This window comes from Sabethes cyaneus, chromosome 3, assembly GCF_943734655.1.
Source record: "Sabethes cyaneus chromosome 3, idSabCyanKW18_F2, whole genome shotgun sequence".
Classification (NCBI taxonomy): Eukaryota; Metazoa; Arthropoda; class Insecta; order Diptera; family Culicidae; genus Sabethes; species Sabethes cyaneus.
In genome coordinates, this window is record NC_071355.1 from 21,642,636 (window position 1) to 21,662,003 (window position 19,368).

General features: G+C 39.2%; 1 protein-coding gene across 1 annotated transcript; it reads right to left on the minus strand.

Moving 5' to 3' along the window:
• Positions 1–5,054: 5,054 nt before the first annotated feature.
• Positions 5,055–5,390, minus strand: LOC128739358 (40S ribosomal protein S12, mitochondrial). Its single transcript, XM_053834841.1, has one exon. It carries the CDS (start codon positions 5,388–5,390, stop codon positions 5,055–5,057), a length of 336 nt encoding a protein of 111 aa, XP_053690816.1.
• Positions 5,391–19,368: the final 13,978 nt, after the last annotated feature.

Consider the following 19,368-nt stretch of genomic DNA (forward strand, 5'->3'; position numbering starts at 1 on the left):
TTTTTATCGCGCTTATCGCGGTCACGTTTTTTCGTGCTCTTTTCCGTCGTTTTTTCTCCTTCTGCTTCATTTTTTCATTTTTGCTTCTTTTACTGAAGAGCAGAAGAAGACGGACTACTTCTAGATCCGGTAATCCATCTGTGAATTGTTGATATACAGACCCAGCCTTAGTTTTGCAAAGTTTAGCAACCTTAGCTTCATATGTTTACTATAAATACCAGTAAGGTCTGATGTGAGTTAAACTTTTTGTTAATAAATCGTCACTGCGTTAACAACTCGTGTTTCTCTGCAGGTTATGGGCTCCCAGGCAACGGGTGGGTAACCATAGTAATCGTGAGTCGTGTTAAAAGTTTTTCATTCATCGAATCTGCTAGACGTCACCATTTTGTTGGAAGAACCGAAAATGGATGAGAACCGTGCTCATGATTCGAAGATTTTTACCCAGAATACGGGACTGATGCTGTGAACGTAATGGCGGAGAAGAAGCGAAAGCAAATGAAACAACGATGGAAGCAAGAAGACGTCAACTGCTAGTCAATCCTGATCCACGAAATTTCACAATCTCAGCTGCAATATATTGGTGGTAAACGATCTCCCAACACGACATTTGGAACACGCATAAACACACATTTGAGCGGAAGGATGTGTTAGGAATTTTCTTTCTACTGAACCGGCCGACCGGAACGAAATCGTCGATGGAGGGACATATCCTTGCGTTCAAAAAGGTAGTACGTGAACTACAATCCGCCGAGATGAAGTTTGCTGCTGTAAACGATGCCAAAATCATACAACCAGTTGATAAGCGTTTTGGAAACGTTACCGGTAGAGCAATGTTCGATGGAGTTTACAGGAGGAAATTTACGTTCAAGTGCCACGCTTGTGGAAAAACGAACAAACTGTCCCGACAACAGGCAGGAAAGGCCATCTGAAAACCCAGAAAACCCAGAGGAGGCAACGAGAAAATCTATCGAAAGAGGAGCCGAGAGACGTTTTTCGCCGACTCAGACGGTAATCTTCTCACGAACGAACGTGAGGTGATCGAGAGGTGGAAGCAGTATTATGACGAGCACCTTAACAGCGATGTAGCTGAACATGAAGGTGACGATACGGCAATAGATCTTGGAGCGCGTGCAGAAGACGACAGAATACCAGCCCCCGACTTCCAGCAGGTAGCAGAAGAGATCGGTCGGCTGAAGAACAATCAAGCGGCTGGGGCTGGTCAGCTACCCGGCGAGCTGCTGAAATACGGTGGTGACGCACTGGCTAGAGCGCTGCACTGGGTCATTGTCAAGATTTGAGAGGAGGAGCTACTACCGGAGGAGTGGACGGAAGGCATCGTGGGTCCGATCTACAAAAAGGGCGACAAGTTGGATTGTTGTAATTACCGCGCAATCACACTGTTGAACGCCGCCTACAAGGTACTCTCCCTACTTTTATGTTGTCGACTATCACCATTTGCAAAGGAGTTCGTGGGGCAATATCGAGCGGGATTCATGGGTGCCCGTGCCACCACGGATCAAATTTTCGCGCTTCGGCAAGTGTTGCAGAAATGTCACGAATACAACCTGCCCACGCATCATTTATGCAGTATTTCATCGTTCAACATCGCTTTGGAGGATGTGATAAGAAAAGTGGGGATAGACACGAGTGGCACGATATTCATGAAGTCCGTCCAGCCAGGTTCTCGGTTTCGCTGACGAGGTTGACATCTTTACACGTACCTTTGAGAGGATGGCGGAAACGTACATCGGACTGAAAGCTGAAGCCAAACGGATTGGACTTGTCATTAATGTATCGAAAACGAAATATATGAGAGGAAGAGGTTCTAGAGAAGTGAATGCTGACCTCCCTCCCAGGATTCATTTAGACGGTGATGAAATCGAGGTGGTAGAAGAGTTCGTATATCTGGGCTTACTGGTTACCGCAGACAACGACACCAGCAGAGAAATACAAAGACGCATTATGGCAGGAAATCGTGCCTACTTTGGACTCCGTAGGACTCTGCGATCGAACAAAATTCGCCACCGCACGAAGTTAACAATATACAAGACGCTGATTAGATCGGTAGTCCTTTACGGCCATGAGACATGGACTATGCTCGTGGAGGACCAACGCGCCCTTAGTGTTTTCGAACGGAAGGTGTTGCGCACCATCTACGGCGGAGTGCAGATGGAAGACGGAACGTGGAGGAGGCGAATGAACCATGAATTGCATCAGCTGCTTAGGGAACCACCCATCGCTCACACCGCAAAAATCGGTCGCCTGCGATGGGCTGGGCACGTCGTGACGATGTCGGATGACAGTCCGTTTAAAAAAGTTCTCAATAACGGATCGATGGATCGATCAGGTGGTCGATGTTAAATCAGACCGGACCAAGTCGCAAAATTGAAAAATATGAGTTAATGACAGCAAACGATCAAGAATTTTCTAAGCTATATTTTACTCTAACCAGACTACATAATATTACAAACAGCCAGAGTTATGAGATGATTTCGAACGATTGATACATATAAACCATACAGAATAGCAAACTTTGAACGCGTTTTTCTCGAAGTTAGAGCTTTGTCACTTGGTTCGGTCTGACTTAACACCGACCAAGTGGAAGGCGACCTGCGGACCCTACGCAGACTACGTGCCTGGCGAATTGCGGCCGTGGACCGAGTGGAATAGAGACGATTTCTTCGTACAGCAGAGGAAACCACGACCCGAAGCTGATTAAGTAAGTAAGTAAGTAAGTGGATAGCGGATTCGGAAATTAGAAACACCGATATTGATAAACGTCGTGAACTCTGGAGTGTTTTTTACGAGTAATTATAATTACGAGATACGAGTGCCGGTAAAGAAAAGATGGTGTCGACGGTTGGAAACGGTACGTGTCTGGTTTGTTTAGCAACTTATTTTCCGTAAAGCAAGTTGTGGAACGAGGAATGGTGAATGGAAGTCATCTTCAGTGAAAATGATGCGAGTATTTTAAGAGGACAGGAAGTGGTTTGCCGAGCTAAGCGACAGGGTAGACTCGACGAACTGGTCGTTACAGTTAAGCGAACCGATTTAGCCATGATTGGGAAAGCGGAGAATAAAACATCTCTGTGGCATGTGGCAAAGATTAGAATTTTCCGATTTTTCTTTACAATTTTCCACCATCACGCAACTTAAAGTTACACTTAAAAAGTGGAAATGAATTGGTTTTAAATTGGACTTGTAGCTAGACTTAAAATTGGGCTCAACAATTGTTCGCTGAATTCCAACGGTGTTTAGCAAAAGTTATTATTATGTCTTCCATAATTGTAGCTAGACTTAAAATTGGGCTCAACAATTGTTCGCTGAATTCCAACGGTGTTTAGCAAAAGTTATTATTATGTCTTCCATAAAATAGATGCCGTAGTAGGAGATAGGCAACTCGGACAAAGTCCATAAACATCCCACTGGATAAAATCACCCCACAGAAGAATACCCGAACAATGCAAACCACACAAAACAGCAATCAGTGTCAAACAAACGGATCAATTTTCTTGCGATTGTAACTTTCTCGGGAAACAAAGAAACCAGAACCCAATCCGGTCAATTTCGTTCTGGTTGGCCATCGCACACAAAAAGAAACGTATAGCATAATCGAAGAAAGGACAAGCAATTTTGTGGCGTTACGATCTCTATTAATTCGTGTCAGGCTTTCACAGCTTGAATTGAACAAAAAAGATCTGCGAAAGGCGATCTGCGAATGATTGAACGATTTTGTTTGACAGATGACCACTTTTTTATGGACAGACAGCGACTCGAAAAGACATCAAAATCGCATCGGAGAAGGTTGCATAAAATTAACGCTTCATAATTTCGAATCCAAGCACATGAGAACCAAATGCACTGGAACTGACAAAGGATAAAGTTTACAGATTCCTTCAGAAATATCGCCGTATGGTCAAACACAGATAGCAATCTAGAGGATAGGAACGATCTCACCGTTCGTTCCTGCCAACTGTCGTCAATTTTCATAACGCTTGGGTTAATTTTCGCCGAACCCGATCTCACCTGCCATTTGGGCATTGGGCAGTTTTGCCGTATGGTTGGAAAATCCTTTACGGTATTTTACCTCTTTTGTGCTGCATATTTCTCAATAACTCACTCGCCAATTGATGACGATGGCTGTGTTCTGTGCAGACTGCACAACAGTGCAGGCCCGAAGCAGGCTGTGCGCGAGGACACTGATGACAACGTGCGGGGTAAAGAGGAGGCTGTGAAATATTAATCCCTGTTCTTATTTTCCTTACTATCGGCAAGGGTTGCTGCCGATGTAGGACCTCGGCGAATGGGTACTTAACGTCCAGTCCAGGATAAACAGGCAGCCAGGCAGGCAGATTGTTTCCGCATTGTGGGTCATTTCGATGACATGTGGCTGATACGCGGGTTGCGTGCAATGTGATGCTTTTAATGCTTTTCTTTGCTTTGTTTGAAAATGCATTTTACTGTACGCGAAATTTTTGCTAACGTTTCTCTATCAGGTAATTGGGACAATTTCGCGTCCCACCCCCACATTCACATGTGAAGATACAATTTGCAGACAGAAGTTTAAATATTTTAGTTGAAGCATTCCCCATAGAATTCGTTAAAAACCTTCAAACGCTTCCTTCATCATCAATTTGCGTGTAAACCACATTCTCTACCGATCTGTGTAACCTTTTCATGCAAATCAATGCAACAAATGAGAAAATAAAACGGACCGGTGATTTAGCAAATTTCCTTCTAACAACTTCCATTGTTTGCTCTTTTCCTACGGATGACCGATGCGGCTTTGCCAATGCAGATTCTTCTGAGATATGTCATAAGGTAGGCAGCAACAAAACTGTTGAGTCACTTTCTGCAACTCTTTTACCTTCTTCCATGGACGAACCGGAATATTCTAGGAAAAACTTACGTTAACCCATACAGTGCCTTCTTTCGTTTCCATTCCTTCGTATCCAACTGTTAAATCGTTTGTTTCTTCTATAATATACACAAAACTTCTTCGGCTTTGCTCAATGCCGACTACATGTCAAACCCGCTATCCGCCTGCTGCGATCTCACTTCTGCTGCTTGATCACGTGCGGCAGATCGTACTTTCCGCGGACGCATTTCAACTTAACACCGGGCAGATCCTGCATTCGCCCCACCCGCACCAGCACGATGTTGTGCTCCTGCAGATTGTGCCCGATGCCGGGCACGTAGGCGACCATTTCCTTGCCGGTGCTGAGCCGCACCAGGACGCACTTTCGGTTGGCCGAGTTCGGTTTTTTCGGCTTCTTGATGAGCGTCTTGAGGATGATGCCTTTGGCAAAGGGTTTCCCGTCCAGCGGTTGCCTCGGGGGACGCTGCTTTATGTGCGGCCCGCTGCGATGCATCTGGTTCAGGGTGGACATGGTGCCGCGCTGCAGGAACGATGAGAAGGCTGAAATTTTTTGTGGAGAAGTGAAAAAGAAACATCCGTTAGATTGCGGTAAGCTGCAGCTGTGATTTGATGATTGAAATAATTGATTGGTTTTACTGGAATATGAATATTGTTTCATCTGGCTTGGTTTTTATATCGTCCAATACACTAAACACAAAAAATTTGTGCGAGAAATAAACATTTTTTAAAACATTTCCTGTTTTACAGAACTCAAAATAATACAGAAAGAACAGAACAAAACAGCAATCAGTCTCAAACAAACGGATCAATTTTCTTGCGGTTGTAAGTTTCTTGGAAAATAAGGGAAACAGAGCCCCGTTAGTCAGGTCAGTTTTGTTTTGGTCTGGTCATCACAAAAGGAACTGAAAGGAAAGAACTATTATTTCGGTGGTATTACGATCTCTATTAGATCGCAAAATACCTGTCACAAACGATAGGTATCTAAATGATTGAGCGATTTTATTCCTTTTTGGCACCAAGAGCTCAAGGCCTGCTGCAGCATAGTTGACAGATGAGGTGAAATAACGTACGTAATCAACCTATTTTACCAAAAAGACCAACCTGTTAATATTATTTTTTAAACTTTTTTTGTAATCGGTTTGTATCAAGTTCATATTAAAAGTTTATTTTCATAAACTATGTATCAAGTTTCAAGTCAACATCTCTATGTATCTTTGTTATACAGTGGTAACCCGATTTTGTCACTCCCCGATTTTGTCACCCCGGATTTAGTCATGTTTTTGACCCAATTTTGTCACGCTTTTGATTTGTCAAAATGAACTACTTTTCTGCTCAGATTTCATGTCATTTTTTTATTATGTATAGTGTGCAGTTGCGTAGCAGTAAAATCGGACTTTCAGAGAGAAAAAAGAGGAATGGACTGTGTATTTTAATACTAGTACCACGGGAGGAAGCGTGTTGGAAAATCTATACCTAGAAAATGGATTTCTGTCTATCTGTCGGTATGTTCCTTATAGAATCAAAAACTACTAAACCGATCGGCGTGAAAATTTGCATGTAGGGTTTTTTTTGGGGCCGGGGAAGCTTCTTATGACAGTTAGAGACCTCTCCTCCTTAATAAGGGGGGAGGGGCGGGGGGCTCCCATACAAATGAAACACAAATTTCTGCATAACTAGAGAACTAATCAAGCAAAAGGAACCAAATTTGGCATGTGGGGAATTTTGGAGTCTTGAATTTATTTGTTCGGATTCTTTCAACCGTTTAATGAAAATCAGCGTATTCCTTCACGACTGATCAAACTGTAAAGGTACCAGTACACTGTTTGCTTTATCGTCAAATTTTCTTCCTGTCAGAATTTGGGCAAATTTTGGTATTTGACAGACATATTTGTCTTGCCCAGTACACTGTTTGTCAAATTTGATGTCAAAAATTCGATCTGAGACGTTACCCGTGTTACAAAATCAAATAAATTTTGACATATTTTGTGGGACCAGTACACTGTTTGCAAAACAGCATGAAATTCGTGAGATTATCAAATACATTCGGCCCGAAAATGTTTGCCCCAGCAGATTTCTGTGCAGATCAAACAGATCAAATATGCAAAAAAGTACGCTCGGAAAGTGAGGCTATTCATTTAACAGGAAGCTGAAAGCCATTTTAATTTTTTTAAACGTTTTAATACAGTCATTATTATTAATTCAAAATAATTAATACAAATTACTGCGATATGAAAAAATGCAATTTATATACACTGAAGTCGCTTTTTACGCGTTTTTTTACGCGACTATGTTTACGCGATTTTCGGAATTTACGCGGTTTTTTTACGCGGCTTTCGGAATTTACGCGGTTTTTGGAATTTACGCGGATGTGCTCAAAACGTCTATTTTTTCACGTAGTGTTGAAATCCACAGTTTTTTACACGAAATTTTGTTTTTTACGCGGTTTTTTTATGTGGTTTTCGGAATTTACGCGGTTTTCAGAATTTACGCGGTTTTCGGAATTTACGCGGTTTTGATTTACGCGGGACGTATCCTTCGCGTAAAAAGCGACTTGAGTGTAAATTCAATTTCTACATTTAGTGATGTCCGGTAATCGCTCGATTAATCGATTACAGCATGGAATAATCGAATAACTTGTAATCGAATACTGTCGGCACGAGGGATTCATTAATCGAATAGTTTAAATAAGATAAAAAAATGCGAATAATCCCCATTAATCGTTCATAATCGTACGATTAATCGAATTTAACGAAATATTCGAATATTTATAGTCGAATACTACTAGCTAGTGTTCGACATCGGAACGAAAATTGAAGTCCGGGTTCCGGTCCGGTCCGGTTAAAAGGCGGCACGAACTTTGTTATTCCGACTAAAAAGACTAATGATCCGGTCCGATTTGGCTCTGTTCAGGTTCCGGAACCGGAACAGAGCCAAATCGGACAGGAATAAAGTCGGAATAAGAAAATTCGTGCCGATTTTTACCAGACCGGACCGGACCGGAACCCGGACCTCAATTTTCGTTCCGATGTCGAACACTACTACTAGCACGAATACTGAACTAATCGGACAGTGCCTACTCGATCGATTAATCGGTAATCGAATAATTAAAAACTTCGGACATCACTAATATCAATACCAATGTCAGCCGTGTCGCGTTTGTCCAAGAACAATATGAGCCGAATTGACCATTTTACGAACCAAACAACATTGCTGATATTGATTTTGCTTCAGAGCTGCCATAAATACAGATATTTGTGCATGCATAAATTTGGGACCCTACCGTTTTCTCCGGAGTATTAAATTTTCTCGATCTAATCTTTTAAATAACATAAATAGTTTATGGACTACTTTAAAATTCAGGAACATTAGTAGAGCCAGCAATCACAGCAACTGAACTAATTGATGGGTCCAAAATCTGTATTTGTGGCAGCTCTGTTTTGCTTTCCCGTGGGGCATCTGCGGATTGTCAAAGTACCAGCACAGCACAGGGAAAGCGCAATATCAATATCAGCAAGTCAGCATGTCGCTTTGTCACGTAAAATGCTCTTTACATAAAGGCATTGCTTGGTATATAATAAATTCGGCACCAACTTTTCAAAAGGTCGTAAGCAGATGCCAGATATATCCAACAAACATTTCTGTTGAATAACAGTTAATCAAGCGCTTATTATCCGGTAATCTATAACCCTACTATTCAAGAAAAATGAATTTGGGACATTATTTTTCCGCAGTATTTCATTTTTGCAGTCTAATTTTTGCTGTAATGTACATAGTTTATGAAGTACTAGTACGTATTATAGAGGTTGCTGACATTTACCGCATGCACAGTTCGCCGCGTATACGTATACGCGGTTTGTTTGCATATCCAATTTTTTTTCGGTGCGAAAAAATTTTCACGATGCACACAAACCACTGTATTAGTCGCACATTAGCAATCCTGATACCGTCCGTTATTATGGCAGATGTAAAAAGCTGGATAGCGCATCACTGTGCGATTACAGCGCACTACTTGCGACACACAAAATCAGAATAAAATTGAATGTCACACAGCTATCCACCTATTCGCGTGCGTAATGACGGCTAGTGGAGACAACTTTCGGAAAACGTTAGCATGCTTTTGGCAGCTTTATTCACGTTAACCCTCTCTGTCCCAGGGGTGTTTTGGTGGTTTACAGTTTTTGGTCATGTAAAAAAGCTATTAATTAACAATTCGTCAAACGCAACTATACACCTTGTAAAATAATGTTTTTACTACGTTACAAAATCAAAATATCCATATTTGAATGCCTCAAAAATTTTATCGGTCGATTTTAGTATCGGAAGTCATGGAGCACATGTGCTACCATGGGACAGAGAGGGTTAAGTTAATATTTCCAGCCATAATTGTCGTTGTAGAACTTTCAAGCATACGTGAGCGGAGTTCCCAAAAGCAATTAAACATTGTCGAAAAGCGTACCCACTAGTCGCCATTAAGCGCGCGAAAAGGTGGATTACGGGTTCCAACTACAACAGCAATATTAATATTGCTAGTCGAATAGAGTCGGTGCAACGGAGGTTTATCCGCTTTGCCCTCCGTAGGTTACCATGGAATGACCCGTTCCGGCTACCAAGCTACGAACAGCGCTGCAGATTAATCAACTTGGACACCCTGCTAACACGTCGGGACGTAACTAGAGCCGTCTTCGTATCAGATGTTCTGACATCTCGGATTGACTGTCCTTGGATTCTATGAAGACTAGACATCTTAACTCGGTCTCGCTTAACGCGGAACAATTTCTTCTTGCATATACCGCACCGGAGAACTAACTACAGTACTTTCGGTACTATAACCGGCTTACAACGGAACTTCAACCGTTTTGTGTTTTCGACTTTGACGTCAGCCGCAACGTATTGAAAACCCGATTTAGAGCTCTTGCTATTAGTTTTTAAATAGTCAGTAGGATAGCAAAATTTGTTGACTTTTAATTAATAAACAAATAAACAAATATGGCCAACAATAGTTTTTAGGTATCGACCTTTACGCGTGTGTAATGGCGGCTAGTGGGTACAATTTGGGAGAACGTTAGCATGCCTTTGGCAAGTTGATATTTCCAGCCTTAGTTGTTGTAGAACTTTCAAGCATACGTGAGCAAATAAACATTGTCGAAAACTGTACCCATTAGCCGCCATTAAGCGCGCGAACAGGTGGATATGCATACAATATTGTTCATATTTTCTAGTAAATTATCCATGTTAACAGAAACAGAATGTAGCCTTTCGATCCTGAAATGAACGTTTACATGCTGACTATTTATTTACTAGATTTACTAGAATAATGTTTCACATATGTAGTATTATATACGTGGTAGTGCCTAATTTTAGAGGGTATTTAAGGTGAAATTAGTCGTCATCGATTCTGCCAATTTCAAAAGCAGTTTTTTTATTTGAAACAAAAATTCTGTTCATGAAAATATATTCGCTGTGTTCTGATTGGCAAGAAGAAGGCAGTATTTATATTTTTACAACCAGACCCCAGCTATTGGGTCCAAAAACTGCTTCTGAAATTGGGCTCTCCGACGAAAAGTTAATGACTGCTAATTTCTCGTTAAACAAATCATGTTCGAAAAATAGGTCTATAAAATGATTTCCTCATTATTCATAATCTTTTTAACTTTTCACTATTGATTTAATAATGTCCTGATTTATTCCAGTGTCATTTCCTTTGCAAAACTTCCTTTCTGCACGATTTTTCCTGTACCAAATTCGATTTTGACAGCAGTTCAAATAATAAACATTGTGAGCTTTTTTGATAAGTTTCAAGCAAACAAACAGGCGAACGGCGCAAAATGTTACGAAAACAAATTTAATTTGATTGGCATATTACACTGTTTTACAAACCACCAAATTTTATTGGAAAAGCTCGGCGACATTTTGAAAAATAAAATTTGTTCGAATATTTGGTTGGGTCAGTACACGGGTTTTCAAATTTATTTGATGAAATAGATCAAATATTGGATGATTCAGCAAACAGTGTACTGGTACCTTAAGTACAGGTTTTATTTTCATTTAGTTTTGCATTTTAAATTATTTTTTAACTTACAAATTTAGTTTCAGATCCGTCCCCACGGCTCCCACGAATCAACTAGATAGTAAGATATTTTAAGCAATTTGCGTTCGTTACTAGCTCCTACTTATAATTTGTTCGATGGCTTGAGATTTTTAAATTAGCGGTAAGATAGGTTTAGTTAGTTTAAATACATCAATTGACTATCAGATTTTTCCTTTAATTTTAGTTTTCAATATCAAATAGATTTTTCCAATTCACGATTTTACTTTACTTCTCTCCTAAGCATGACTTGCAATACGGTTTATTTACATTCGAGTTTAGCCTTCATTATACGTGTTGCAAAGTGCAGCAAAACGTTCATCAACAGAAGTTGTGTTGCAAGGAACCGCGAACTGCGCGCTTGTCACTTCCGGCAGGGTTGCCTGCTCGGCGATTTCCATCGCAACATGCCCCCGCCCGTGAATCTGGTCCGGTGGCTACGCACAGTGGTCCAAAAGTCCAAAAAGCTGGCCGAAATGTCAAAACGGTCTCCTAGAGGGTAGGTAACATTAGCGAAGTTGGTAGATATACTCAGGAGAACTATGTGATATCATTCAACTAGTGCTTAACCCTTAAATTATAGGTTAACTTTTTAATACACGTTATTACCATAATATAACATTAATTATTGGTTAAGTTTTTATGTAATGGTTGAGTTGATTTGATAACTCTCAGTTGCCTTATAAGGCACTGAAAGGTTGGATAACATTACATTTTCATTTGATTGGATTGTTATCCAATAATTGCTTAAGTACTTTTTTTATTGAAAGATTTTTTCACATTTCTGCGACTCAAGTTATTTATTATTAAATAAGTTTTCAAATAAAGAAATACAAATGAAGTTCTAATTCAAAACAGACACTGATGAAGCCGGCAAGTCGTAGGCGAAATACGTAGCGGTCTGACTAATGAAACAACGAATAAAAGTTAACCAGAAAAACTTTCTTGTAATTGCTTTGTTTGCGGCCCTATGCCCTTGATTAATTAATATTAGACTTCTATTTTCTTCCACTGAAATGTGTGAAATTATTTTTTCATATTTTATTTATTGTATTAGATATATTGATAATAGCTACGAACTTAGACTGGAGCATACATTAATGTACTGTAACATACAGCGAACGATAATTACAGTTCCATGATTTGTTTCGATGTTGTGTTACATTTTGAATACTTTTGATTACTTTTTAAATTAAACATTAGTTTTGGACCTTGTATATCCTTATCGTAAAGGGGCCTTCAATCTAAAATGCAAGCCTAATAATAAGATGTAATGGGAGTGCCATGTCTCCTGTAAATCCTGTTGAAATGAGCCTTTGCATCAGATGTGCCTTAGAGGCGCCTCATTCTGTTTCGATATTCCCGAAACAAACTAAATTGTTATTTTGCGCTACGAAACTTTCTTTGAAGTATACTTCAAAATCAATTTATTAAACTATATTAGTGCTTGTCCCTTACATTTCCACGATATCCTGGAATAATCGATGCAGAATAATCAATGCCTACTATCATATATTGAAACCATTGCAAGGAATTTGCGTACATGAATACGTACATCCTCTCTAAGATTTGTCTTTACTTTCTTAGTTGCAGAAAGTTGCAGCCAAATTTAGGTTTAATCGGTTCCTTACAAGTATACCTGACACTAAAAGTAATATGGCAGCGGAACTCGACGGGTTCCATAAGTTACGACTGTCAATTCGAAAGAGTTTAGATATTCGTCCTCATTTTTGTCATAATCAAGCCAGACTCGGTGAACCAATAATATTTTAAATAAGTGTAACCTTCTCAATAATATTGAAATAGATGTCTTTCAACTAAATATGTTATTGTTAATGATATTTATGCAACGTTTGCTACATACCTATAGGAAATAACCATACGTGTTTTTGAAAAGATTTCACCGGCTTTAATGTTATTCAACAAGTTCAGAAGGCTATAGCTTTTAGAAAACTAAGAAACGAACAACCAAAACGAAGATTTAAGCTCATATGGGTATGTAGAAAAACACTTTTGAGTTATTTGATCAATTCAAAATACTTGCAAAATGGAGTTTCTGCCAACTATTTTGATTTTCAGACCACTGTGCTACATCCGGTCCAGCGTCACCCTCACTGATCTTCAACACTGCAAGCTTCGCTGTCGCTCTCTTAAATAAACCACTATTGGTACGAATCTAGGCCTGCCGTACTCTACCATCTCCTGCGATTATCGGTTCTTCAACGACCCCTCGCACCCAACATTTCCGTTTATCACCGTCCACGATGTAGACCAAGTCGCCCGCTGCCAAATTTTTTGCTTCGCCAAACCACTTCGTGCGTCGATTAATTGTAGGAACATACTCTTTAATCCACCTTTTCCACATATCTTCGGCTATCTGCTGTGACCGCTGATAAGAGTCTTTTAATGCTGCCGCTGGAACCTTGGTTCATTCGGAGCAACTCCACGAAGAAAATGGTTAGGGCTTAAAGCTTCGGAATTATCCGAGAAGGAGCGACGTACGTAAGTGGACGGCTGTTGATTATGTCTTCTACCTCGGCTATCGCAGTAACGAGAATTTCGTCCGTCAGTCGTCTGCCATCGTTAATTTTCCTCAGTATTTCTTTCGTAGAACGGACCAGTCTTTCCCAGACTCCCCCATATGAGGCGGAGCCGGAGGATTGAAGTTCCACTTTGTAGATGCTGACGTTATTTCCCCTGCGCAATCTTCATTGATACTACGAATTTGCTCCACCATTTCCTTGCTTGCTCCCCTTAGATTCGTTCCATTGTCGGAAAACAGTTCTAGTGGCGGACCTCGACGGGAAGCAAAACGAGTGATGGCCAACATACACGACTGTGTAGTTAGTGAGTGCGCTATTTCGAGGTGAACCGCTCGAACTAGCAGGCACGTAAACAACACGACCCATCTCTTTTCGCTGTGGCGCCCAGAGGTCACGACTACTGGTCCAAAATAGTCTAGTCCCACGTAGCAGAACGGCCGTAGATACGGTGTAATTCTCTGTACTGGCAACGCAGCCATCCGAGGACAGCGTAGCCAACTTTTATCTATCTTGCACCGCACGCATGCTTTTGCTACTTTAGCCACTACAGACCCCACCTTAGGGATCGCAAAACGTTGTCGCAACTCGTTCCTCACAGTTTCCCGATACCCATGGCTGAACCAAGGTGAGTTAAAATAGGTGATCTAGTTTTCACAGTTTGTAGAAGAGAAGTGCGCGGAACGATTGGTTAGCAACCATCGACGTTGTTTATACATTCAACAGTTTCCGCATTGAAAATTTCGGTGGTCGTCAAGAGTAACCCAGCGGGGGTGAAAAACAAATTTGAACATCAGAAAACCTCTCTTGACTAACCTTGGGCTGAACCATGGTAGTGTTGGACGATTTTCCAGGTTATAGGATGATCCGTGGGCAATATCACGGGGAAACGCAAATTAAACGGCAGAAAATCTGCTGGTCCAGGTCGACCTTCCATACGCAGAAGACCGTTTGCATCGATTAGTGGAGTAAGTTTGTGATGATTATAGACCTCTCACCCCTGTGGTAGGGTGATCGAACTCGAGAAATACGAGAGTGACTTATGTTTTAGTCTATAACAAGACCACAAAAACTATCTATAGTAATACTGGATCATTCAGGGCGAGACGGCCGCGAGTATTACCGGCGACCCGCCGTCGGAAGCGCCGGCCACTGGCATCCAATATTATATTAAAATTCTTCGTGTCGGTAATTAGCTGCATATCAGCATTGTCAGCACTATAACAAAGTTAGCAGTAAAGTAGCGGTATATTTTGCCAAAATAGCATTTAAGTAACATTTAAGGCGATTTAAGTGCTTATTGACTTGCATTTGAATAGCATTGGTGATGCTTATTGGTTACCTGGGATGCTTTCATAGTTACGTAACACCAAATACACTTCATAGTTACGTAACTTCAAATACACTGAAACTTGTGGGGGAATGTCCCCGGTTATGAAACAGGTTTTGTTTTTTGGTCATAGCTTTTGAACGGATTATTTAATTCCAAATCTTTTTAAAGCATTTGAAAGATTAAAGACTTACGTATGTTTTTGCTAAAGACAGTACATATTTTTTGCTTGAAACAAAAAAGTTATAGCGAAATTGGGAGACATAGAATTTTTTGACCAAAAACAAAGTGCCCCCGGTTGTGAAACACTTCGAAAAGTCCATAAAAGAAAATAAAAATAAAGGAGAAAATAAAGAAATATGAAATGAAAATAAAATATTACATTCATTTATTAACGGAAAACACCTTAAATGCAAAGTAATTTATCAGTTTCTTAATTTAGTCATCTAAATCTAAATTGTAATCAATGTATGTAAAAACAGCAAGTTCGAGATCTCAAATATGCGGATTTGGCTCTCATGTACCTGAAAAGTGTGTTGAAAATGTGTGTGATCATTAAAGTATTGAATAATCGTTTTTCTGAATTTTTCATAACCGGAGAACTTCACTGTTTCACAACCGGAGCGAACGACGAGTTTGTAAAAATTTATGTAATATTTTTTGAGTAAATTATTTCACTCAAAATTTGTCTGTGTGATGAAATAGAGGTCCAAAACTATGGTTTTATGCATTTTACTGCCTTTTTCTATTTTATTTGATAGACAAAAAAATCAATCCCAAAATATTCTAAAAAACTTTTTCGGGCATGTTTTTCGAACACATTTTCTACAAAACATTCTACAAGCTGTATTTTGATTGTTGTTTGTTCAAAGGTAGAGATTAAAGCCCACCGAGTAACAAATTTCAATGCGTGTATTTCTGTAGAGGGTCATGCAGGGTCAGGCTAATTTGTTCAGCGTTCCGTAGTATTTTTGTTGTACTTTTACATGGGTAATGAATGACTTGCACGTTTTTGTATGTTTGGGAGTCATTGTTATTGAAAGTTGCATGATTTTTACAAGAAAATTCGAATTTTCTTCTCAAATATTGACGATAGCAAGTTACTGTATTCTAGAAAAGTATATAATTTGACTGTTTAAAAATCATTGTCGAACATGTCAAATGTGTTAAAACACTGTGGAAAGAACTGTGTTAAAAAAGTTAATTATCGTGGAGTTTCCACAAAAGTTCTTTCTTATCTCCACAACTATAATAGCTAGAAGGTTACTTTCTTTGGCAAATTTCTTTATTATAATCTTTTTAAAAAATTTGCAGAGCGGTGTTTTGCTCTATCTCTTACTGCTTAAAAAATAAATTTTGTGTCTTACTTTTAGGGGGATTAACCAAAGAATCGTTCATACTATAAGAAAGAGCTTTTTACGCTGAGAAATTTCTCTGAACAAAGTTAACCACTATAATCAACCATTTCGGCACAATTAAAAAACGCGTGCTTTGATACCTTTGCAAGCTGTGCTGTTAAAAGGTGACAAATGTCAACAGAGAGGTTGAAGAGAGTGCGAAATGCCCTAAAAGTGATCAGAATGGAATATGTATAGTATGTTCTAAGTTATTTGCAAAAAAATAAAAATTGAAAAAATGCCCGATTTTGTCACCACTAAATTCATCATGGGGGTGACAAAATCGGGTCATTACTGTATTTAATTACCGATAAGGGTTGCCCGAATAACCGCACGGTTATTTACGGCTAGACCAGAATATTATCCACTCCAATGGGACGGCAGATTGTATCCGTACTTAGATTGACTATACTATTGGGCAAAGCAAGCATGCTAGGCGTGCTGTTACAGCATGGACCGCTTTTGCAATGAGATAAGGCTAAAATGAAATACGTGCAAGGAGTCATTCAACGGCTTGTTGCCGAAAATATCAAAATTGATTCAATGTAAACCATTAGCGTTTGGTAAAATAAAACCGAACACTTTAATTGAATAAAATTTATTTGGATCACATCCAGTCACATCACGTATGCACTTACGCAGTGTACCGATCTGAGTCATCATCAGTCACAGGTAACTTGGATCCATTGTCAAAAAATCGCAACACCTGCACGCAGCCGCACCGCAAATCAAAAGCGCAGGCAAAACTAATTATTTTTTTTACCCGCTGTTCCTGCTGTCCGCTCAAAGGACAACAAAGGACAGGCGCTGAATGCGTGAAGTGACCACACCGACCGGTCGGAGCTTTTCGCACATCCTTACAGCACCCCCGTTACCAATTGGATATATGTACAACAACCGGCTGGACTCCGGACTGTCGTGGACATCGCTTTCACACGATTCTGAAAAAATCCCATTGTTTTCGGTCAGGATAAGGAGAAATTCAATTTGGAAAATCCTGTCGGAATGGTTTTATAGCATGGAGAATGGGAAGGGACGTAAAAATAACACCGCAAACAAAAGCTTTGGTTTTGATGATGATGCACACGTGCATCTATTTTTGCATCCTATTGGACCTACTGAAGTAGATTTGTTGTTCATGGGAACGCTGAACCACAGAATAATTCAGCTCATTTACATTTAGATTGCTTTAGAGTAGATAGTGGAAAGATAAATAAGAAGAAAGTTAAGAAATTCATATAGACAAAGGAAAATGGTACTTTTCTTACAAGATTTCAGAGCTTTCAAAGACTTCTTTCGGGAAAGAAAGCTGTTTTGTTGTTTATGATGAATAGGGTAAAGAAATTTAAAGCTTTTACGCCTGCTTTTGAGATGTTACCAACCCAAACTTTATGGGAGAAATTTGTCGGGGGTACTGAAAATAGAGTAATGGCACCAGGAATCAATACTTTTTAGGCAGAAATCAAAAAAACTTCATTTTTTGAGATTCATTACCATATAGCTTCATACAGTTCATAAGGGACATTCCATGCCAAGTGATCGGGAAAAAGTTCAAACGTGTAATCGACCTTCAAGGATTTGAACCAAATTTTGCCAGAATGTTCGTTTTCGGTCAGAAAGTAAAAATCCAAAATTTGGTACGGATCGAACATTTCCTTGATTAATGGGAGCACCTCCATTTTTAAGGAAAATACCCGATTTTGTCAAAATCTTTTTTTTTCTTTTGCTTATGTCTCCGGAAATATTAAGTTTAGAAAGACACTATCTTCACATTTTCAAAGGAAATCATCAAAGGAATTCGATAAAGATATTATTTTTGATGACCAGCGCTGCCAAACATTTTTAAACTCAATTTGAAAACTAAATTTACATTTTTCTCTCAATGAAGACAATTTTAACTCAAAAATTTCAACCTCGTCATCAGATTTTTTTACATAAGAATCACTCATCGCCCCGAGGTATTCTTTGCCGATCCCGAGATTCAGCATTTTAAAGCAAGCAATTCCATTTTTTATGTAAAACTAAGAGCTAAATATTTTTTTTGAAGCAGGAATTCTCAACGCAATGTAAAAATATTTTGGCATATCAGAAAAGCATTTATACAGTACATAACAAGGTTTTTCTTAACAGAAAAGTGACTTAAAAACAGAAAAATGAAGAGAAAAATAAAAAAATGACACTCTCCGGGGGAGCGTATGTGTGCGAAAGATGGAAAGCTTGGACTGGTAGGCACAAAACTAGATCTGAGACTAATTAATCCATGGGTGTGGTATAGTTTAAATGCGTAATGCACTCGAGTACTAATCGAGAAATTGCGGGTTGGAGTCCCACTGCCACAAAGTAACCCAATATATTTTTAGCCGCAGATCGAAACTTTCCCAGTATTTAGTCTAACATTTTTCGCACCAAACGCTCCTCTGCTTTAATCAATATAAAAAAAATGACAGAAAAACAACCAAAAAACGTCCAGGAAAGTGAAAGAAAAATGGCACAGATGTGACAGCAAAACGGCTGAACAGAAACAGAAACATGACAATAAATGACTGAGAAACAAAGAAAAAGTGACAGTAAAATGATAAAAAAAAATACCAAAAATGACCGGGAAAATGCAAGAAAAATTACAGAAAAATCACCAAAAAATGAGCAGAAAATAAAATAGATGGCAGAAATGTTTCTGAAAAAAATAACAGTAAAAGCGGGTAAATAAGATATTACCGAAAAATGCAGCGAGAATAACAGAAAAATTTCCAAAAAATGGTCACGAAAACAAAAGAACAATTACAGAATAATTGCCAGAAACTAACAGTAAAGTCCAAAACATTTTCCAGTCATTGATGAAAATGAAAAGTGAGAAACTGAAAAAAATGACGGAGAAATTACCAAAAAATAACAGACAAATGGCAGAAAAGTGACTAAATGGGAGGAAAATAAACAGAAAACAATAAAATTAACGAAAAAAGAACAGGAACATGACAGGAAAACCAGGTAAATGAAAAAAAAGGTTAAAAACCAAAACCCAGAAATTGACAGAAAAAAGGTAAAGGAACTGAAATTTAACAGTCCATAAAATTCTTAAGAAAATGACTGGGAGAATGAGAAGAAAGGCACAGAAAGATTACAAAAAAATAACCGAAAGA

Coding starts and splice junctions, on each gene's coding strand:
- LOC128739358 (XM_053834841.1), bottom strand. CDS start 5,390: ATGTCCACCCTGAACCAGATGCATCGCAGCGGGCCGCACATAAAGCAG.